General features: G+C 36.5%; 1 protein-coding gene across 1 annotated transcript in view; it reads right to left on the bottom strand.

Moving 5' to 3' along the window:
• Positions 1 to 23,812, bottom strand: part of ADAM23 (ADAM metallopeptidase domain 23) — a gene marked incomplete at its 5' end in the record, with an annotated part of 75,052 nt that extends 51,240 nt beyond the window's left edge. The window contains 2 exons of the mRNA XM_010291771.1: positions 13,208 to 13,284; positions 23,586 to 23,812. Coding sequence (XP_010290073.1) covers positions 13,208 to 13,284; positions 23,586 to 23,812 — 304 coding nt within the window. The remainder of the gene's footprint in view (positions 1 to 13,207; positions 13,285 to 23,585) is intronic.
• Between the last annotated feature and the right edge of the window lie 1,087 nt (positions 23,813 to 24,899).

The raw sequence follows: 24,899 nt of genomic DNA, 5'->3' as shown, positions 1-24,899 counted from the left end.
TAACTGTTTTCAAATAAGTTTTATATTTTATCTAAAAGTTAAACAGAGTATATGTAAGGCTGAGCAAATACACCATTGTTTTGAAGATAAGAGTGTATGCTTTACCTGTACCTCACTTTCAGAACTGCAAATAGTCAAATTTTTCCAAAAACAGTAGTGTTGTTAAAAAAAACAAAAACAAAACACAAAACAACCCCCCTATACTATTCCTTTTCTTCCTTTCACTTTTTCTTCTCAGACTCTTTTCTCACTCTTTTTTTTTTCCTAGCTCTGGCAAGACCAATTTCTGAAGCATAAAAATTCCCCATGCTATATAATTTACAGTTCAGATTTTTTTTTTTTAAATAAGATTAGCTAGCCTGTTCATATCCTGGGAGAACTTCAATGCCCCATTCACATCTCACCCTGTTATAATCAGGGTTGCAGCATAGAGGCCCAGGGAGAGCAAAGCAGTTAAGTATGTTAACTCCCCACCATATATGCAAGATAAGCATTTTACTTAATGTGATCCAGAATTCTCAGCATTTTTCAAGCCTCTCAGAGCCTGTACCCTTCCAAATTAAAAAAAAAAAAAAAAAAGTTTTGATAGTGGTACGTATTTCAAAACAAAAATATTGTTGCTATGAATAAAAAAATCATCATTATGGAAACATGGTCTGACAAAATAGCTCTGATGGGAATTCACGACTAACAGTTTCTGATAACAGGTATCTCAGACCCAGTTTACGCTATTAGCGATCCTGAACACTTCACCTCTGGGACTACCGGCTCATAAAATCAATTCTTCATGCCACGTTTATCAGGCACTATACTTGGCAGAGAAGATCTTGCAGAAGTCAGTTACCAGTGGTTCTCTCAAAAGTCCTTTTTCTTGGAACAGAGAGACCATATTATGGGCACTCTGTGCCGGCAAAACCAACACCAACAGCCATGAATAATTACTGAAGTTTCATCATTTGTCTTAACTTCCATTTTGATAGCAAAATTTAATAGATATATTTTTAAAGTCCAGATTGAAAAATAAATAGAGTTGCAAAAAATCATTTAACCTTCTCTATTTGTATCATAGTAAGCTATAAATTTTCTGCAAGAGAATACAAATGCTTTATAGATAGTGTAAGCTCTTGATGATAATGCAAACATTCACTTCTTCAATGTGGCATGGTTGGAAGCTTCTGAAGAGGATTACATATACAAAGCAATTAAACTTTACAGTGTTGGTAATGTCTTTTTCTTCTTTGCATTTTTCATACTTATTATGAAGCATAAAGACTGCTGCCCTCAGTACTTAATAGCATAGTATAGACAAGGCTAGAGGTAACTGAGACAAGTAGGAAAATGGAAAATTCTGATTAGATATAAGTTTTTTAAAAAAAAAATCACTGATGACAGCTAAACACTGGAACTATGCTCAAATTGAAAAGGCCTTGACCAGATTCAGATTTTTACAGACACTTCTGCTTCAATTCATGGAGACCATTTGGTGTCCTCAAAGCAATTCCAGGATCAGCATTTACCTACCTGTTTCCAAACAAAGCTCACACTCTCACACCCCCTATTTTGGCCTCTTCCAGCAACCTTACATGACTGATCACAGAACTGCTTTCAGTACTATCTAGTGCTTTTGGCATCTCATAAGACTTGCAGTAGGTGATTTCACACTGTGTCTACAGACTCACAACTAACTGTAGTTTAATTACAGCATTTGTCTCTTAGATTTATCACATTTCATGTGACATAAGAGCTGCTCAAAATTTCTTTAGTCCACCCTTTGCAGAATCATTCCAGAGTTCAGTGTTCTTTTCTTGGACTTTGGTTGAACTTCTGTTGTAAGCCAGTTGTTTTCTTCATCTGCCAAACTTTTCTATTCTTTAGCTGCTCAATACTTCCAACTGCAAAGGGTTTCCTGATTCGGGTAGTAACTATAGTGTCCTACATGATACAATATCTAACATGATATGCTTATGATGTAATAATCCTATATATATGTCACAAGTAGAAAGCAAAGATGCAGCAGACAGCAGCTTTTCCAGTAGACTCTACACTTCTCTCATCACTGACTTTCCAATGCAACTGTCCTGTGGAATCATCTGGATACAAGGCACATCAGCGAAATTCTCCATATAGAACAAATTCCCTCCAAAGAAAATTGAGGCCTGCTATTCAATTCCCAAATGCCATGCTGTAAACAAAACATACCTTTAATTTGTGAACTATACTTTTACCAAATGTAGCACAGTATCTACCACCTAGAAGTTGGAGTAGAAAATCTATACGGCTATTGTCTTCCACAAACCTGTTCTCATGCTATACTGTAGAAGGGTATTTAACCCTGGTTTCTGATCATTATTATGTTCTTAAGCTTGTCACACATAACCACCAATGTATTGCAAGGGCAATTTTCTCTTAACATTTCCCACAGGGCAGCAAGAATTTTGAACTTTCCATTGAAAAAAATCACATCGGCTTCTCCTTAAACAGTATGCCTCTACCTTGGTAGGTACCTGATTTTTGCAAGGTACCTTGTATCACTTATTCTTATTTCAAATATCTGCCTACACTAGCAAACATCCCAAAGAACACCTTACTTCCAACCATCTAGAAATCCCTCAATGTATACTGCTAATTTGAGACAACCATGATCTTATTCAGGGGAAGAAGGGGGAAAGGGACAGTATGTTTGCAGGTGCTTTCCAACATAGCTCTGCTAGTACACACAACCAGTTTCTTCTATAATAAACCTAATCTCCGTCTCCTGTTCTCTATACTCACAGCAATATCAGTACAAACACATTCATAGCTGTGTTTATAAATGGTTAGTATTGAAATGTTATACTGCAGAGAGTAATCTAGGACTCAAAAATTCAGCAAAAATGTTCCACTACTGCTGCAAAGAAAAAGACAGAATTTGGGTAAGGGAGTTTGTTCTATATTTTGCTAAAGTGCCATGAATAACAACAGCTGTAAAAATAAGCATAAAACTGCTACTGCAAATTTTCCCTACCGAAGCTTCTACCTGTTATTACTGCTGACAAATATGAAAAGGGATAGGAGAAATTAGATTTAAGGAAGAAAAAAAAAAAAAGAACACTTAACCAAAATAACTTTCAAACATTTCTTCCAACATGAGAGACAGATACACAGAAGAGCACTGTAATTTCATCAGTAGGTGTGATGGGATCCTTTATGCAAGTGGCATCAAAAAGAAAGGCCTGGAATACACCAATTAAGTGCTCATGTAGAAGTACAAGTGCCTGAGGATATGGTACAGAACTCGCGCATAAAGTAAGGGTCTCCACATAATAAAATAATGCCCCTTCCTTCATTGTCATTTACAGAATGCCTACATTTACGTCTGTAAGGCAGCTCTGAATTTTACAAAACACATTTGTGCCTCATCTACACTGGACTGTGTTTTGTCACCTTTCAGTTGATCCATTTACATTTCAATTGAGCAGAAATGCATCCAGCACAGCAAATTTGTTTTGCAATATTATGAGCACCAGAGGCAGTGCAAGCTTTAATTGAAACAATTGTGTAAGCCACATAAGACAAAACCATACTTAGGCTAGTGACACATTAGTATGATGCCTTACAATGAACACATCAAATTGCAACATGCTGAATGAACTAATAAAAAAAAAAGTAGTATGCTGTGTCCTTTTTCTACAGTTTCTCCCACCCTGCCTTGTTTGTCTTCGGTAATAGTTTTTATTAAGCTGTCCTGCATCACCAGCTCTTCTATCAAAGGTACGCTGAGAGATGCAAAATAAGCACCAAGGCGATATGCCATTCCCAGTAGCTGCTGCCTTTGAAGACCCAGGCCAGCTGTTCAGAAAGCATCTGCTGCTTGCCTTAAGAACTCACATCCACTTCCCTGGCACATATTTCACTGCTGCTGTTTTCATTAGCAGGAGAGCTGCAGTGTGAAAAGTAGCTTACCTCAGCTGGCACCCAGCTATTCTGCTGAAAAGAATTGATTTGGGTAGGTAAAGGCTATGAAATGACTAGAAGATATCTCATACAAAAGTAACGAAGTTAGCTTCCAGGAACCTAGTATGCAGCCTGCAGAAAATTGGACCACAGCTAAATTATCTTTCTTGCATACTTCTTAAATTATACTAACATACTACCAAGCAATCTTTTTTTTTTTAAGTATTCTGAAATGATTCAAGCTCAGTACCCACTGGCTGAGCAACCTAGCTTCGCTGAATTACTTAACAGAACACTCATCAGATGCTTTTGTCAATTTGACAGATATAGTTTAGTAGCACATAAAGATGTGACTAACAAATTGACACCTTGATACAGCATTTCGTTAGATCATCAAGGCACTGTCACCTAATGAAATGGCCATCTATATCTTTGTTTCTATTACCAGTTTCAATTATATCCACAAGCTTAGTTGAATCAACTGTTCTTCTGGGAATTTATTATTTTCTAATATGTATTTATAGTAGTCTTTACTTGGCTGTTGTTTTTGAAGCTACTCTGACAAGAGTGTCTCCAAGGAATAAACATACTGCAAATATGCATTGTTATTTTTTAAAACACATCAAGGTTTCACTACTTTTTCATACATTATCTTGAAAGAGCTTAAAAAGCAAAACATGATACTGTGGATCAAGCATCTGTGTTCACAAGCAATTAAAAGAAACAACTGATGATGCATGCATATAGGTTAACTTCTTCCTAACTACGAAATCAAAGAAAGTCCCCACTCACTTCTGCTATTAATACCATGATGATTCTATAACAGTAAATAGTACACTTATGTAAAAATCACTTCTTGCATGGTCTTGCTCTTGTTGTTCATTTTTGTTTGGCTTGTTTTTCAGGTAGAGAAAAGGATGACCTGACAACAAATTTATTAAACTGAAATTACCTAGGTGATATTTTAGGTATTCTTTAGGAGGTCCTCAAATGGGGAAAGTTCTCCAAAAAAGACTGACAGGAAAGCATATTCTGAAGTCATATAGAATGGTGCAAAAAATGCTGCATCTTCTTTTTCTGGTTGTCCGCCTCCATCAGTGCAAGAAACCCTGAGTCAGTTCAAGAGACTTCAGATAACTAGAGAAAGGATCATGAAGAATTTGTTAAGTCCTGAAGCCCTCCATCTGACAGTGGAGCATGCTACATTTTAATGGCTACTTCAGTAAGCATTTTGAAAGTAAGAGCTTGAAGAGTTCTTCAGAATATTAAGAACAGTATGTTTCTCATTTTGCACCATATTTTCCTTTACCACAGCACTGGAGATGATATCATTTTAAAAAGTGCTATGCAAAAGGATATGAAGAAATGAATGGCCAGACAATGTTACAGAAGATACAAATACTGTACCTTATATGGAAAATACGTCAATGTAGTTTGCTATGACAGAACTTTGCTAGAACAGCAATCGACAAAATAAAGATTTCATTCAAACAACTGTTCAAGTTCATTCAATACTGCATTTTAATTGATCCGTTTCTTCAATACCAGCTTGGAAAACTGGTAGTTTTGATTTCTCAATAACAAGTTTATTAAACTGTAGCGTAAGATTGAGGGCTGCCATCTGCCTTTGCCAGAATGGTCTCATTCAATGGTAACCATATTTCCCAAAGCTTCCTTCATTTAAAGCAAGCTTTTTCATATACAAAAGAAACTTGAGTTTCTTCTCCTCTTAAAGAATTCACCAAATTCTCCGCATTGTTCTAACACTTTGTGCCTAATGATAACTGTCCGGTCTAAACCAACTCTTACTATGAGGAAAAAATCCAACCAGATGTGTGCATGGGGTTTTTTTTATTATTTTATTTTACTTCTAATACTAAAACTAGTGAAATAAGTTTGTTTACACTTATGAAGAGCTGACTTGACCACCATCAGATTAGAATAACAACTATAGCAGAGTCAGAGATACATTTTGGTATTCCAGCAAACGAGTTTATTTTGGATTATTTTATAATCCATGCTTCCATGTTGAACTATCTTGCACAACTTTAGTCCTGTCATTGAATTAAATTAAACTCAGTGATATACGCTCTTGGGAGCTAGTTTGATGAAATTAATCAATTAATATGTCAAGCATACACAGGCTTTATACTAGCTCCAAATGCAAAGATTTCAGTCCAACTATAACGGAACCTGACATCCCAGTATTCACTTCAGCATAAAGATCTCGCTTATGACAAGACCAGACCTCAGAAACAGATAAAAAAAATCTGCTAGACTAGAAAGATAACAGTTCTTCATCACTGCTACATTACATGTGAGCAAGGAGTATGAAAATATCCTAAGAAAGGATGTATGAAGTCAGACAACTGCTTAGTATGTTGTTGACAGCAAACAGGCACATGCAGCAGTTTTTCAGAGTTTTCTCAGCACCCAGTGATTAGTGACACCAGGATTTCATAACGCAGATTTAGTATAATTGTTGTCTATGGCCCTCAGTAGATTTCTTTTCTGTTAAATTCTTCCAATTCTTTAACTCCTGTAAATAGTTCAATATACACAATATCTTATGACAAGAAGATTTGCATTTTATTTTTTTCCTGAGAGAAGCATCCCTTTCAAACCTTCACCCGAATTTGATATCTGTAGTTGTTACACAGGAGAAGGCAATAAACATCCTCATCCTGCCACATAGAATTTTATAGCATTGTCATACTGCACCAGGTGTGTATTTGCCCTGCCCTGAGCTTGTTGACCCTAACAATCCACCAAAACAATGGTTGTGGTTGCATCTCAGCTGACAGGCATTCAAAACCCTGTTCAGGAGGTCACAAGAACCACACTTAAATTCAGGATCAGGAGCCTACAGAATAAAGCCTTTTTATACCACAAGCAAGTGGTCTGACAGGAGGGCTAACATTCATAACACCAGTGTCTGCATTTTGAAAGACAAACAGCATGTCCTCTCAAGTTTGTGGGTGGGAGGGGGGGTTGTTTGTTGTGGGGTTTTTTTGGTGGGGTTGTTTTGTTTTTTAAAAGCAAATTCTTTAAGATGCCTCTCCCAGAGGCTCCCAGATCCCATACATGGACGTACTTCCTAAGAGCTCTTAACACCAGCACACACACAAAAAAGTGGCATTTCAAACAAATTAGCCTATGGTGAGTTTCTTATAGTCTTGAAGTAACCTCTGCTGTCAATGATTTTATTGATAGCCATTTTATGGAGCACAACTCTACTCATGCATTGCACAGCAGGCATAGGGACATTACTTAATTACTACAGGGGAATCCAAAACTTGAGTACTTGAAAGTCAGGGACTGCAACATTAATTTCTATGGCTACAGTTATAATTTCTCCCCTATAAAATATATAAACAGACACACATACACCACTTTATTTTATAAATATTTGCTAAAGAGAAGGGGATAAGATGAAGAAAAATGAGGTCAAAAAAAGAAGAAAAAATATTAAAAGGACTGATCTGGAATCTTCTAGGAGGAATGAAGGAGGTAGATGACAAGGAGCTGGAAATACTGCTGAGAAATATTCGAGACATTGAGCTAAGAGTGCAAGCCCTTGGTCAATGGCAGGATTGGTGTTGCCTCCTACTCCTGGAAGAGTGAATGAATAAAACACTAGACAGTGCACATGAGTGAACATACAAGTGCGTGTACATACATAATATTATAAAATACACATTTTTATCACAGCCTTAGTGACAGGATGGAAAAGGATACCTGAAGAGAATTGTACTAAACATTTAAAATTGCAGAAACAAAATACTAAGAGAAGACAGAATAACTGAAATATTGCTTATAATTAATGCTTCTCATTTATGGCTGAATACAGTAATTGAGAAGGAAATTTCTTCACATTGTCGGATTTTTATAGTTTTTAAAACAACAAAAGAAAGCTTTTTTCACACCTTAATATGTCTTGAAAAATAGGGAGAGGTTTTACTATCTGTCTCTAAGTCTTCTTGCATGTGAAATGCCCACTGAGACAAATGATAACTTAATAGATTGCCTCCAGTTCTGGGGGTGGCAAATGAGGCAGTAAAGCTCTGTTGCCTACAGCTGAGATACTCAAGATTGCATTTACTCACAGGAGTATGCATACATTGTTGTAAAATCCTAACACTGAGTTCTTTGCATCTCATCTGTAACAAATTTTAAAAAGCAGACTAGAGTTAAACTTGCCACAGTAATATTATCACATTTAATTTACACTGCTTGTATATCTTACGGAATCCATTTAGTACCATAAATGTTTAAGCTTTTATTTAAGAAAATGTTATAAATATTTGAAGTTTCCTTCTGGAAAACTACATGGTTTTCCGCATTTCCATTAGAGTTTTGAGAAAAAACAAGAATCAAATAGATTCTCAAATAATCCAGCTATTGCTCTACTGTTTCTAAATTATGCTAACAATGTAATCTCCCCTGCGACTATCCTCAAGTTACATTCAGCACTAAAGAAACATACACCATAAAGACTATACAAAAATTATAAGCTTTAAACTGATGGATAAAATTGGCTGGAATGCTGCACTTCATATAAGAGAGTGACTGTTCACAAGAGTCATCATATTTTAATGTCTCAAATATTTAAGTCATGTTACAGTCAAATGTGGTGAGTTTTGGGTTTGGTTTCTTTCTTTCCAGTTCAGGCCAAAGATGCCAGATTTTTTCCATATGATTTCTTGCTTAAAAAGAAAATCCATTTTACTGGAAATTGATTTTCCTGGAAAGGTGGACTTCTACAGGGAAAAGAAAGAAAAGCTGAAAAATACAGGCTATTTTTGGCGATTTTTTTTTCCCCCCTTCCCCCAAAGTCCTAAATTTTGAGTCAAGTTTTCATTAGGAAGGGAGAGAAGTTTTTGTCCGTGTTTATCTTCCATTTCTGTCCAGCTCAGGTACCTAATTCCCCATTCCTTGTATATGCCTCAGCCACCACAGTCCCAGTGAAGGAAGGCTCTAGCATGGCCTCAGCCCCCAGTGCTGGAAGACACTCCTTTATTTAGAAACTGGTACTAGACCATCAGCTGAAAACTGCCAGGCAATATAGCCAACTTCACTCATCACTAAAAAAAACCAGCAAGTAGGCATTTTTAAGTCACTGCTTTTGGTAGTGTTGCTCTCTAATGTATTTTAGTACTACACCAGAACATAAAGACTGCTAGCTTTAAATAGGACATAAGAGTTACCTGCAGACACACTTGTCCCTCAACAGAAGAGCAGCGACTTTAAAGCCTTTTACATGTTGGTGGAAGAGAGATGATTAAAAAGGAATTTGTCACCACCTCACAGATATTTGTGTTTTTATATATATATATATAAAATACATAAACCGAAAACTAAGAAATTGTTCAGACTACTAGGATCATTGATTACTCAAATACATTGTTACAACAAATGAATTGACAGTATTGTTTCAGGACAAAAATATGAATTTACTGAAATTAATGAAAAAAGTTTAAAGGCTCTTTATATAAATTGTGTTTTAAGACAATGCTACATAATCAACATACCTGCAATTATTATGCATTGTCATAAATGACATCACACTGACAACCTGAAATTGGTTAAACACTTAAGTGTAATGAGGGGCAAGATGTCTGAAACTTCAGAGTAGCCCACCTTGTTAAAGAGTTCAAAACCAATCTTTTTTCTTGAGTTTTCTTGTCAGAAAAAGCTGCCAGCAATAACCTTTAGGATAACAAATTGTATTTCATCTGTTTTAACACCTGTAGGCCTTGTGCAACTGAAGCTGATTACCCATTCAAAATCCATACAAATCTTACATTTGAACTGTCTCTGCACACTGGATTCAAGAGGTTTGATGGGCTTATATTTCCTTCAAGCTGTTTGTGCCATTGCACTACAGCAAGATAGTAGTAAACACCAAGTAAAAATGTATATTAACATGCTCCAGAAACGTTCAGATTGCCAGCTGTTCTTACAAGATCTTGACAGTTATTAATGCAAGTGAATATCCAATTTTCTTCACCTCCTGGTTATAATACTTGCTGTGGAAAAAAAGAGCAGCTGGAACATGGAAGATGGGCAACTGCACAGATTCCAACAAAGGTAAAGAAAACTTAAAACTAGAACTTATTTGTAGGCAACCATCATCCTCCGATTTTAGCTTTATATACTCCAAGAACTTTCCTAAAAGAGGCAGGGACAAAACCAGAATACACAGAGTAGGTGACATTAACTCACCTTAGAGTAACTGATATAAATATATATTCAACATATTCAAGGGTATTCTGGATTTTGAATACATATTCCACATAACACTGGGTTTTTTCAGCCAATAGCACATAACAGCTCATGTCTGTGGCCCTGTTGTTCTTCTGCCTTTCCTTCTGAGTAGACATTAGTAATACCAGCATGCCAACTTAAATTCATTGTAATCCAACATAGTAGCAAAAGGCAGCATTTTGCTGAACACATAAGTATAACTAAGATACAAGACTGGGTCTTTTTCAAATCATTGTCTATGGGTATTTACAATTTATGATGTTACAAATTTTATGACTTACAATTTTAGAGTCTTATGTCAGGTCAAAAAGTAGGACAGGTTTTTGAAGTCATTATTTTCTGGAGCAGAACCAGAGTCAAATGTTTAGCGGTCAAAAATCACTTCAGAAGCTAGGAGAAGACCTAATGTACAGAGAGGCAAATGGTAGGGATACCAGTAAGACACCTGAACACTCTGCACCTTACATACAGCTAGTAAGAAAATTCTTGATATCCCAAGAGCAGAACTTTGCATAAGGTGCACAGCAAGTGACCTCCCTCTCTCTTTTTACAGTGAGAGACATTGCATTTCTTGATTGCTGATAAAGCAACTACGGTTGGAAAAAATATGTACATTTACTTTCTTTATGGACCATCTGTGTAACAAATAATCACAAACAAACAGCAGGGCTGGACAATGGGTAACACTGCAAGGATATGGGCAATGTAAGGCTATCAGATTTGTGATGGTATTCAGTTAACAGCCATTCAGCATAAGAGACTAGGACAGAAGAAGCAATCAACACCCAGACCCACAGACCCTAAATGAACAGGAGATAAGAGTTTTGGTCTTTGTTATTATGTCTGTTAGGTCACTGACTGACAGGCCATGGAAGGAACCACTTGGGCATGGCCTTGAAGAGGTTCAACCAGAACCTTAGAACAGATAAGAAGTGGTAAACAATGTCATCATGGGTCTCCTGGGAAAAAACAAACTTATTACAAACTTATATCTGCAGGAGCTTGTGGAAATGTGCAAACTTTTTTATGGGATGTTCAGGGGAAGTGCCAAAAGATAGAACAAGTGCAGGAAAATGGAGAGAAGTGGCATAAAAAGGAGTCATTAGAGTTAGCTGCAAGTCAGTAGGTTTGTTTGGCCCAGCCCTGCACCTAATCACTGCAGCCTGCCTATGTTTTTACTGAGTCCTACTTGCAATATTTTCTATGTGACTTTGCTGTCTATTCTGCATAGGTGTAATGTGCAAGCAAACTTCAGTCAGTCAACAACTATGAGGAGATCTGCATCTGGAAAGACCCAAGTTCTAAGCCAGTGACCAAGTAAGAGACCTCAGGCCCAGATGTGAATGACTGATGAACTTAAAAGTCCATGTTAACATTTGAGTCTGTTAATGTGGGCATGCTTGTAAATCAGGAGAGGGCTGTTGCACATGTTTGACAACCAATCTTCCAATTCCCATCAGTTGGAGAACTTTATCAGGCTGTTTGTGCTTATATGTGGTACCAGCATAGGCAATGTTTGTTTTCTGTGATGGTCTGTGTGACCAGCCATATCCTATGTATAATGCCATATTAGGCATGTGTGCTTAGTCTCACTACTGGTTGGATGTGCAAACAGGAATAGTGGCAAGCAGACCAAGAGGAGAAATTTCCTGTAGCTTAGAGGCCAGTAGATATCACAAATGTGCCATGATTATTCCACTGAAATTACTGTGCATGGGTCCAACTCTCATAAAACACTGTAGTCTTGCACTATAGTTCTTCCAAAGGCTAGAGAACACACAGTTACCTCCAAGCCTTCTTTCTCCTTCCACTCTGTGTGCCATTCCCTGCCTTTGTACTAACTCATGTTTTGCCTGCCACTCAAGACTTTGTGTCACGTTTTAAAAGATGGAATTGCAAGAGCAACCTAACTTCAAAATCATGCAAGGATGAAGGAAAATGTTTCCTGTTCATGTTTACAGCAAAACTTCTGGTAACTAGTAGCCAAGCAGCAAAATATGTGAATATAACAGTTCAGCAAATTTTATAAAGCCCTAGCTTGCCACTTTGAAAAGCTATTAATTTAATAAGCTTGCATGTTTCTCCCTAACAAAACTTCCATTACATGACAGTTAAGACCAAAATAAGACCTCATATGGATCTCAAGGCTAGAGTAACACATTGGGGTTTTTTAAACCAGTATGCAACTGTTGCTGTAAATTTGTTTCTCCTTTAAGTGTGCTGAAAAGCTCGAGGGCAGCAGAAGGGGCAAATGCACTTTTAAGCAACACTGCAGATAATTTTACCCATCCAGTGTTTAGTACTGATTTTATACTTCTACCTTATTCTTAAACTTTCTCAGTGTAAACTGGCAAAAAAATTAATTACAATTTTTAGAAAAACACATAGTTCCAAACTTCCATATGTTTAGTTGGATATATAAAAAGATGTGATACAAACAACTAAACCGGCATTGAACTGTATTGCAAGTCAGATCTTCTAGACCTGACAATTATATAAAATTGTCTATCTTACTGGTAAGCAGACTCTAGCTGCACCTTTCAGCACAGCCAAACCATTAGGATTCCCACTTCATTAGGAACTTCATGATTATAGTGACAATAGTATGTTTTCCAGATCATTAAAGATGAGCCATTCATACAAGTATTTACAATATTCCTGCACACCAAATGGAGCAACTAAAATAACATCTGTATGACAGTTCATCACTAAGTAAAAAAATGCACATGAAAATCCACACCTTTCAAGCACTACTGGTACATAATCTCTCTATTTATCATCGTTTATTTTATCATGACTGATAAAATTTTAAAGGTTTGTATGTTACAGGCACCAGCAAGGGTAGCAGTTACCTCGCCTAAAAAAGGCTAAATGTTACTTTGTATTAACAAACCTGGATAACAGTGCATTTTTCCACAGATCTTGGGATTTCACGTGCACTGACCTTGTACCATAACTCAAATACAGTAAGAGCAGGAAAGAAAGAAACCTCAAATTGTGCACTTACTTATTCAATGTGAGGTCAAGGATGAATTTGGAGCCAAAGGCCTCAATCTGGAAACTTGCCTGGGCCAGATGTACAGCCTGTAAACATGAACACACAGGAGTACTATACAGTTTTGCAGAACATCTAAAGTTGTCAAAAGCATCACTGAGCTTTATATGCAACAAATGTGACAAACATCTGTGAAAAACTAAGTTATGGAAAACATGCGTATTTTCATAATCTCATAGGCATATGAAAAAGCTTTGCTCTTGTAACAAATTCCGATTCAAAAGGATTTGCATTTTTATAGGGTAAAGGGAGAGAGAAGCAAATGGTACCTGAAAAGCATACTTTCAAATACACACTCATTACTCTCAAAAACAAGAAGAAAAAAAAAGAAAAAAGAATATTCACATAAATATCTATATTTTGCTATACAAAAGCATTAAGTAATGTAGTATGCAGTTCTTTTAGTTATATTATTGCATTCATACACTTTAAAAGGCCTGAAATAATTAAAGCATTTGTAATACACGCCTTGAAATAAGAAAATCATGGCAAGGCTTGTTTTACATGTTATGAAATACTCCTTCAAAGTAATCCCTTCACAATTAGAGTCTTTGAACTTGGCATTGTAGCCAAACCAGTGCACAGAAGACTGATGCTTCTCAACATAAAACAACAAAACAACATTAGCTTGTCTCATATAGGGAGTTAACTAACTTTCAGGATATTCAATTTTTGTCAGATCTGTAAGTTATATTCTTTGTTCTTTTCTACACTGTTGTAACTGAAGCCAAAGACATTTAAAACACGCTCACCTGTTTTCTAGAAAAATAAGGAGAAGGTAAGAGATGATCCAAGAATTTCTTTGTGTGAAGACACTGTTCCAACAGGGTGTAAGAGATTAGATCTGAATTTCATAGAATGTCTTCTCTGATAATGTTCTAACCAAATCATGCTTACTTATACACTAATTTGATACAGCATTAGTAATTACATCAAGTTGGAATATTATGACTAAGCCCTTTCATTAAAATGAATATTCATCAAAAAATACTATTTTTTATTAAACACCACAATGAAACTTCAGGTATGTCACAAAAACTACATAAAGTTCTAGGTAGTTTACGGCATAACTTAAATAATATGAAGGTTAGCTTTTATGGCCCACAAGGCCTACAATTTTGTTCTCCTTTGGAAATTTTTCCACACCAGATAAATTCTTTATGTTCCTATTCCATTCTTGCACTACACAAAGCAGCACTGATTTTCACCTTATTTCTCAGCAAAGATATCCATCACCTTTCATAAACTCCTTCAATATAATTTAAGAAACTATTTCTAAAAGTTGCTATAGTGACTAAAATCAGCTGTGATGTTTCCTGCATTAGTTTATCATTCCTTTCCCCCAGAGTTATAATTTCCCTTTCAACAGGGTCACAGAGCTTTCAAAAGAGTTTCTTTTTTAAAAAGTGTGTAGTAACAAAATATTTCCAAGATCTTAAATATCATTAAACAATCTCTTACCTAAAGCCTGTTTTTTGTTTATTAAAAAATACAGTATCTTTGAACAAGAATTTTAAATATGATATTCCTAGGCGATACCTAAAAATAATATGGAAGCAAACCAGTGTCAAGTTTTCTCTCTGCTACATTTTTTGGTAAATGAATATTAGCCGTTGTCTCACCAGTTCACTGACATAACACTGGCCTGGCAAACTGAGTTTACAGCTGCTCTGAATCACCAGAGTGATACGGTTTAAGTATAAAGACAAACACATGGAGAGAATCTCCAAGGATGAAAGCTAGTATACATATATAAAAAGAAAAAAGGATAGAATCTTAGTTTAAAGGCATGCATAATAGGAGAGGCTCTTCAGCCCCCACTCCACTTTTTTGCACAGTGAAAACAAGGATTAAGTGTCACAAGGAGCTTTTCAAGCACCTGTTGGTAACAAACCTCATTATGTTTTCAAAATGCACATGTTTTAATTTAATTGAAAACAAAAAAGCATGAAAATTTGTGCAGGAAAAGGGTTGCAACTAGTTTTATCCCATAAAGATTCTACCTAAGTTACAGGAGCTACTGCTTTGAGTCTCCTTTACATGTAACATTTACCCAAAATTATGTGTCTTCATATATATGCCACAAACAAGACTTCAGAATTAACTAATCAGGAAAGTTTAAAAGAGCATGTACTATTCTATTAAGATTATTCTGAAACATGAGAACTGAGAACTACAGAATTTCTTAAAGTATCTAGGTTTTACTATGTTTTTTATTTATCTGTCTACCTCAGTTTGGAAGTTTGTCAAAATATCTCCTGCTCAAAGATAAACATGGTAATTTTGAGTGCATCACATTTTTACATACAAACCATGAAGATTGAGTCTTTCCTTTAAGATACGATTATGGTTTACAGATCTACGATGTAACATTCCTGACACACATGGCAACATAGCAAAAAGTGACTGCCCAATCAGGATTTACTCAGTACAGCATACTGTTAATGATGTTTACAAGTCATTTTAGAAACAATACTATCTACCATTGATCCCAAACACTATACTTGGCCAAGTTGAGCAAAAAAGTAACATCAAAAGTTACTACGTATTTTTTCCAGGGTTAGTTTAGAAATAAAAATACACTCAGTTTGATACAAGTGCAGCATTTCTTTCACTTCTCCTAACAGACTACACATTACTTAAAATGTGTATTCTTTGAAACACTTTAGACCAAGAGCAGCATCAAGGCTAAATAATCACCTGCAAGAGAGATACCCAAGTTTTTTGTTTCCCACTTTAAATCTTTTTTTTTGTTTGTTTTTGTCACTAATGTTGTTCTGATTGCCAATTCCAAACCAACTAAATAAACTAAACTCTTGAACATCTTTGCTTTCAAGAAGATTCAAGCTACTTATTAAGAAAATGCTTAAGTATGGATGATGACATACCACGTTGAATAATAAAACACACTTCAGAAGCAATCATGGTATACTAAAACATGCCCAAATCCTGAAACTTCAGCACAAGACATCACAGATACTGAAAATGTACATGTATTAAGAAAACCTTGGATAACCTCAAGATCAGGAACTCCCATCAACAGCTGTTAAACCCAAAAGACAAGTTCTGGTTCCCAGAAGGTACTGGGTGACAAATAGCTGGAGTCTGGGAGACCAGTCTAGGAAGTAGCACCCCATGACTTTTATGTTCCTATATCCCTCCCTAGGCATCTGCTACTGATTGCCCTCAGGGACAGCTAGATGGACATCTAGTCTGATCTGCTATAGCTTTTCTTTTGTCCCATCAAGCCCTTTCAATGATACATGTATATCATCCTTCAAGTTTCTAAGCCATCAACCATGTATTCTTTATCTTTCTGCAATTTAAAATTATCTTGTATTCTCAGTCTACAATATCATAAAGAAAAAGTTAATCTTGTAGGATTATATCTAATACCATTGCTATTTCTGAAAACAATTACTTTTGTATATAAAAACACCACTTGCTATCTATTAGTGTGCCTCACTTAGCAGATATAGCCTGTACACATAAGCAATTGCTGCAAAGCAGCTGACAGTAGTTTGCTACCCTGCAGTAGGGCACGTTCTCCAAACTCAGCTCAAACCATTGGCTACAAAAAGAACACTGGATTTTAGATTCCTGCAGTGTAGCAAAAACACTGTTTTGAGTTCAGGTGAATGTGATACACCACTGCTGCAGCAAAACACAGACTTTGTTAAGCCAGTGTAATAACAGATAGCCACCCCTGAAAGCCATCGGCCAGAAATCAGGTGAAGGTAATGAGACTAAAGTATTTAATCCTGGAACTGACATTTTTCCTGCAGCAAGTTAGCACAGAAAGCTACCAGACTGTTGTCACCAGGTGTTCTAGCCATTACAACCATCACGTACCACCATGATGGGAGGAAGTATTTCAGAAAAGTAGGTGTGGAATTCAGTTATACAGCTTACCATTTCACAGCATTCTCTTAACTACTGTGTAATTACAATGCCCAAAGTATAACCTGAAATACAGTTTTGCTCTGATTGGCATAGGAATATAAATTCAAACAGGAATATAATGTAGATTAGCATATATTTTGAAGAATATATAGGGGCTAGACATCTTACCATGTCTTTTCACAGGAAAAATATTAAAAATCACCTTCTTGTACCACTTACATACATGCATATGTTCACATCCACCTGAGTATTCTTTACTTACATAAAAGGGAGACCAAGTTCCTTTGTACATGCTTGTTTATCATTTAAAAACCTCTGCAGAGGTTCCTGCTTTGACAGCTATAAGCTACTCCAGCAGCAAAGCTGCAAAATTACATAAAGTTTTCCTGCAGCAGACTGCCTGATGATATATAGAAGACAGGGCTGAATAAGGGTCTGAATCTTAAAATTTGGGTTTGGGGATGGGAAAAATTTTAAACGAGAGAAGTGTTTTTTCACTGTTCTGAAAGCTCAGATTACTAGCATAGTCACTATAATAAGAGATTCTTCATACCAGGAACATTCTAAATGTGCTGTAGCTGCTTGTGCAAAGCAACTCCTCTCAGGTTTTTTTCCAGGCTAAAAATCCATAAAAAGAATTTCAGTTTCTTTCAAATCAGTCATTAGCTTACTGTAAGTTTCAAGATAAAAATGGACCAGAAGGCTGTAACTAGAACCTCAGTTCTACTGATCCATGTCACAACTTGAATGCTTCCATTGTTTTCATTATTGCAGTTGGGCATCATTTGTCCATAATTCACTTTTTCCAGACTTTCAGGAATTTTACAACTGTTATCACCTAAAGTACTACATTGGTTTTACTTTCTTCACAGTAAAATTATGTCAAATGCAATAATGTGTTTTCCCTTCAAACATACTAAGTTCTGTCACAAGTCTTTAAACAAAAGTACCAGCATTATTTAACTGACTGACAGTACCTATGGGTCTTTTGCTATATTCATACAGATATGTTCTCCAAATGACAAGCTTATTGCTTTTAGAAATCTATTTTTGCATATAGTTCTGCTGACTAAAATACTGGCCAAAAGCCACCTCTCTCATTTCAGTAACTGAGCAAGGGGTTTCATCACTCCCATTTTGGAATTAGGTTCCTAAGTCACATTTAGATGGATTTTACACCATTACAACATTTTTTAATCTATACCTTCATTCTGATAGAGTACAAATTTTGTCACAAATCAATGTGACTTACTATATATTAGTTCCTTACTCTTCTTCTAGCTTATTTGCCTATCCCCAGACTTCATACAGAAGCCATCCTTCTTTAGCGCTTGGAAAACATCTACTATAGAGCACATATGCAGAGCTAACCTTCCATTATTCTTTGGAAATAAAGCATTTCACACAAACGGCATACATAAATGTCACAGCAGCATGTAAAAACTCATGCTTAAAACATATAGGATTTCAGAAAATTGACTATTTGTTTCTGGTCTTTAATGATTAACAACAGCGAGGTTACTTTGACACACTTGAATCTCAAGCCTTGCAGACTGTTCTTTGAAAGAATGGTTGTCAGCATGTGAACAAATGTTCAGGCCTACTTCTGAAAGTAATCCTACCGTTACTCTTTTAAACCAGGGGCCAGAACCCACCATTCTCTCCCACTATGACAACACTTAGATACCCGTCTGTAGTGACACTGGCCTCTCAAATCGTATTCCTCGCAGGGTTTTTGTCACAAGACTCTACCAAGTAGTGCAACCGTATCTCAGACCACTTTCCTGCAGTACCCAGCTTCCCACAAACGCTAGAAAAACCTATAAACTTCATTTTTTAAATTTCAGAACAAGGCCTCACAAGTGCAAGTGTTGCACTACCTAACATTTAAGAACTGAAACTTTTATTGTCACTTGAGGCTCATGAGAGGACCCAGAAATATTTTTTTTTTAAAAAAAGGATTTAAAAAGTTTAAGAAATACCATGACCCATGTTTCAGCTAGGAAATCAAGATGTAGATCTACTTGAAGGTGGCATAAAGAAGATGGCCTTCTACCCCCAGAAACCAAACCAGATAGGAAGACCAACTTCAACCCTCCTGTCAGTAACTACTGAAGAGTTACAGAGTCTAGATAAGCCTTTTGCATTAATATAAATTCAATACAGAATAGAAAAAAAGACAAAGTACACAAAATCATCCAGTTGCAAGTAATGTAAATTGAAGTTGCACCACACAACATTCTGGAAAAAAAAATGCAAAGACAGCTGAAATACAACAAACTCTCCAACAGTCTTAAACTCATACACGTAAGCCACGTGAAGTTCATTTGTTATTTTGATCAGTTTTTATTACATGGGGATTAAAAGTGAAGACCTGGCCTAAAATAGGCAAGGGAATACAATAGTTAATGCACAGCTTTTTTACCTGGATTTTAGTATGAATTCACAGGAAGCTGCCTCTTGAGAGATTATTAACCACGATCTTTCACAAAACAGGCCTGCTTTTTCTTCAGTACCATCCCCTTTGCAATGGCTGCGATACAGTTGTTTTCCTTTCATCTTAAGGATGCTTGCCCCTCTCAACTTTCATATGCTACATATCAAAGTTGCATGAAGGACTGAAACAGCACTGCATCTCAATCTTTACAGCAGGGCAACATAGCAGAAAACATAACATTCAGCCTGGTGGGAATATTTTTTTTTTAATGACAAACATCTGAGTTGAACACAAGCACCTGGAGTTTTCACCCTAAGAAAAATAGCACAAAATGAATATAACTGGGGGGCAGGGTAGAGGCAGAGGGGGTGGAACTCTCTTTGCAGTCAAAACTACTATCACACTGAGGTTTTTTTCCAGTCATTAAGGTCTGTAAAACAGTTTTATTGACACCTCCCTCCTCCCCAGAATTACTCTAGCAATTTAGAATTATGCATTAAGACATTGCTTCTTTACAACTTCTGAGAACTTACGATGCAGTGATCTAAAAGCAGTTAGAAACTGTACAGCAGAGACAATCTTCCTTCATATGCACCTAGTCCAAGCCATTTTCTACTCAAAATTTGCTAAGGTTGCCCTGAGCTGTGTTTCCTCTGGCAATCCTATTATTTTGAGATCACATCTTGTGTTGCGAGGTTTTTTCCCCTCTGCTGGCCACCATAAGGACTTGTTCCTAGTTTTTTGCGACAAGTTGTGTTCCATGCAGTCTTCCTGCTAGGCCCTAACAATCCTGTATATGCCGTCTGTAAAAACTAATCAAAGCAGCCATCTGGTTCAATAAAGAGATTACCAGTTCATTCAGAACACTACCTCCACCTGCAGAAGTTTAGAAAGACAGACCTGCAGAGCACAGATGACTCAGACCTCTTCAGCAAGTTTAAGTATTCTTGTGAGCTTCTTCAGTGTGTTTTTATAAACAGATGCTCATTTGAGCATTTCACACTAAAAATAACTTCAGAAGGACTCAAAACCAGCTAGCCTTAATCTGACTATGAGGAAACAAGTATACAGATTTTAGAGTCTTCAAGCACTAAGTATTTAAAATATGCTTTCTTTAAGAGCACAAAGAGAAAATAATTTTACACTATAACTCTGTCCACCTCAGAGATAGACTACTTCACTTATTCAAAGCTGTGGTGAACATTCCTTTTTTTCAACAGTGAGAAAAAGCTTCTTAGAAAAATAAGAAAGAATGAGAGAGGTTCTATCAACAGTTTAGATCACATAGGCACTCTCATTATGATGGCTTTTCACCATATTCAAAAGGGGATAAAGAGTATCAGTGCTAAGAAAACTTTTGTTTTGTTTTGTTTTCTGGTACACTGTTTTCTCCTCCAGCCCTTCATTTCTATATATCTATATACATTCCATGAAGAAGGTTGCAGACCCTTATTTTTAGGAAAGGACTTTAAAAAATAAAATATTTTAAATTGTTTTACACAATTATACCTCTCTAGCTTTCCCTCTTTCTTCCCACATGCACACAATTTCCTCTACTCTTCCCCTCTCCTTAGAGTGACTCAGCATTTCTGAGATATTCAGGCCTAATACAACAAACTATCCATATCGCTTATATTCTTATGGCCACTATAATGAAGTTCCACAGAAAGGGGTCTACTGAATAATATCCACAGTTAGAGAGTATATCCACATCATACGCCTATAAATGGAATATTAAGGCTGACAAGAAAATACAGGTTAAAGGATGTATGGTTCCAAAAATAGTAAAAAGGAAAAAAATGGTATTTTTCTTCCTCAACTGTCCACTGTGTATGTATATAAGGTCATCACATCTTCACTTTTTCCCACATGCTAAAAATCAATCCTAAATATAGATTTCTTTACCTAGCTATAAAGATATTTTGGTTACTTCTTTTTATGACCAATGTGGGAGAAAGCAAAGTCTTACACGTAGGTTTTATTACAATCTAGCATTTATTTTAATTCTGGAAAAGGATAAAAGCGACTACTAAAAAATTCCTCTTCTCCTCCCTCTCCCCCCCCCCCCCCCAAAAAAAAAAACAAAACTCATGAATCTTTCACAATCCATTCAATTTCACAAAACATTCTGTTTTCTTTATGGGTTTTTTTCCTTTTACATCCTAGGCAGACTTTGCCCCCTCAATTATTTCTCTACAGAAATTATTATAGTGAATGTTAAACAGAACAAACTAACTAAAATATTTGTTATTATATCATTGGTAAAATAGATGAAAGGGCAAAGAAATGAATTCATGCCAGGAAAGACACAAGATGCAAGGTGGGAAGGGGGAAGCCCTCTATGGTGCTCTGGAAGTAAGACAGGCAAAAATCAATCCAGACAAGGAACATAATCAACCCTTTCCTTCAATTAAATGGATCAAAGCAAAATAAGTTTCAGGCCAGAAGAATGAAGTCAACATAATGTCACTCTCCGTGAAGCCCCAAGCTTAAAGAAGTCTTCTGTGGAAAAAACTGAAGCATTAGCATTCCCTACACTTAAAAGGGACACAGCGAGTAGAAAGGAGATCCACTTTACACAACGCTCAGCAGCAAGCATACCCAAGGGAATCAATTCCAATTCTGTCAGCACTGGTTTCTGCAGAGCTTTACCCCAACAGGTAGATATAGGGTAGGGCATAGAAAGGATAGGCAACGGCAGCAATGTTCTTGTGGGAATGCTGGGTAAGTAAAGAGATTGGCAGACATTCTCCTATGTGGATTCCCAAGAAAAAAAAACTCATGCAGAAACACGGAGGAAGCACTGTTCCCAAAGGCAAGTCTGCAAGCACTTGCAAATCCTTTTCTTCCCACACCCCTCTCCAAAGAGGGGAACAGAAAATCTCCAGTGTTTATTTAAAAGAGTAGTCTCACTTCAAAGGGGTGAGTTCAATTAGCTAGGAAGCAACCTTTCTTCCCATTAAAACATCAAAACTATGCAGCTATCTCATCTTTTTTCCAAATATCATACAGTGCCTCTGTATTAATTCCACATCAAAAATGGTACATAATCAATATCAACAAAAGCATATATAATGCATAATAAATTCACTTTCTAAAATTTCAAAAGAAATGCAATTCAATAGGTAGGAACTCCATTATAGCTAAGTCCTTCAGTAATACCACACACTGATCTGCTTTGCTGTCTCTCTTCTCTACCATGGCAAGCTCTTCCTATACAACTCATCTTTACCTTCACTTTACCTTTTTAACCTGTGGGAAGAAATTAATTTTTAAAATAAGGACTTATAAAAATAGGGTGGAAATCACTTTAAGGGGTGCCTCCTAAGCGATATAGTTTACAATAGGTTTACTTCTTTACCAAGTTATTTTACAAAACCAAAGTTTGTTCAATTCCATACAATTTCAGAAAAAGGAAATTACTATCTACCTCTATACAAAATGAAATATTAGATCTTGTCATTAAAAATGAAGAACACAGCTATTATTTGACAAAAACTGGTAACATTTTACAGTGGTCTTCACTGGTCATACACTGCCGGGAAACCAATACTGCATTTATTAGGTAGTGTATGACACATTCAAAACCAAGTAGCTCATGCTGTAAGTTCAGGATTCTAAAGAAACTCCCTATGCTGACATTTCTGCGGTCTAGAGCTATTTTGGAAGAAATATTTTGTTAATGATGGTATACTGTAAGTCAAGACACCAGAATCTACACTGATCAGAGAAGCCAACTTTGCATAATTACCATTCATTTTATCTACAGTTCAGCTTCTGAACCATCCTGAAATTCAAAATAATTATTTTTAAATTAACACAAGGGAAATTACATTCTTGTTTAATTACATGTCCTCCTTTAATTCCTAAAAATGGTGGTAAGGACCACCATTAAGTCTCAAAGATCTGCAGAATAAAACGTTCACACACAGTTCCACATCACAAATTACCATTTTGAAAATTCTGCAGCTGAGCCTCGTTTTACCCTACCTTGTCATGTTTCTGCTGGTGCCTTGCCTTAGTATCCAGGATATGGTAAGGGGTTTCAGAGTCTCTGTTGATGTAATAGATTAGTCTTGAAGGCAGTGTAATTTCTTTCTGGATTGCATTGCTGTAGCTGTTATTTTTACTGTTACTGCTTTTATTCTGTTGAAATGTATTCTCTTCATCTGCCAGTACTCCCTCTATACTGCCTGCTGTTTCATTCCAGTGCGGGTCTGAGGAGGAAAGATATGCCAGACATAAATTAGATGACAAAATGTGTTTATTCCCATAAAAAAGCTACATATTTAGCTATTTTATTAATCACTCAAAAAAGCAAGATAGCTTACTCATTAAGCTAGATCTGATTCATTTTTCCACACATAAAATGGTTTCAGAAATAACATTATTTATTTAAACACATATACATTTTCATATGCGGTCATGGATTATAAATTTTTTAATACCTCTCAACTTCCAAGAGGAAAAAAAAAACCCTTAATGGATATGTAGTTACCCCCTACACGCTCTTTGATAGCTAAGTTCTCTCTCAGACACGCGCACACACAAAAACCCCAAATATACATCTACAAAAGGCTAAGAATACTCCCTATGTTCTTAACACAAACTGAATTCAGAGTCCATGCACAGCGAATGCTAATCCATTCCCGTAGGTTTTCTACCTCTCTTTTAAATTTGAGAGGAGCCCTTTTCTTTAGCGGCAGCTTTTCGGATGAAATCCTGTATTCCTTCCTCATTAAAATTTCAAGATGCAGTCAATCAACAATCAACGTAACAATAACAGTAATAACATGATGCACAAACCGACTGTATCAGCATTCCACGTCACCTATATTCAATCAAAAGCAAACAGACGAAAAGCACACACAAAAATCCAGCCCCAAACAAATCGCATTGCTTCCCAGTCAGATTCCGCGTACACGAACATCCTAACACACAAAAACCATCTAAGCCTTTTTCTGTCGCATAGCTCACCCGTGTATTTCTACGCACACCATCTTCTATCTAAAACACTGCACCACTGGCTTCAGAAGATCAGAGGGGGAAACCTCACATTTCTCTCTTTTTTTTGTAAGCAAGCCAAAAAAACGTTTTCTGAGCCACCTTTTTCTATACACCGAAGCAGACACGTACACAAAGCTGGTAGGGGCGGAGGAAGAAACCGTTAAGGGGAAATGGATGTTACAGGGGTTTATCATCCACGGCGGAGGCAGGGGGGGCCAGGGGAGGGAGAGGACGGGTCCGAGGAGCAGCAGACGCCTCACACACACAAACACACACACATCTCCTCATACCCACCGG

This window comes from Phaethon lepturus, unplaced genomic scaffold, assembly GCF_000687285.1.
Source record: "Phaethon lepturus isolate BGI_N335 unplaced genomic scaffold, ASM68728v1 scaffold16367, whole genome shotgun sequence".
Classification (NCBI taxonomy): Eukaryota; Metazoa; Chordata; class Aves; order Phaethontiformes; family Phaethontidae; genus Phaethon; species Phaethon lepturus.
This window is presented reverse-complemented; position numbering and strand designations above follow the sequence as displayed.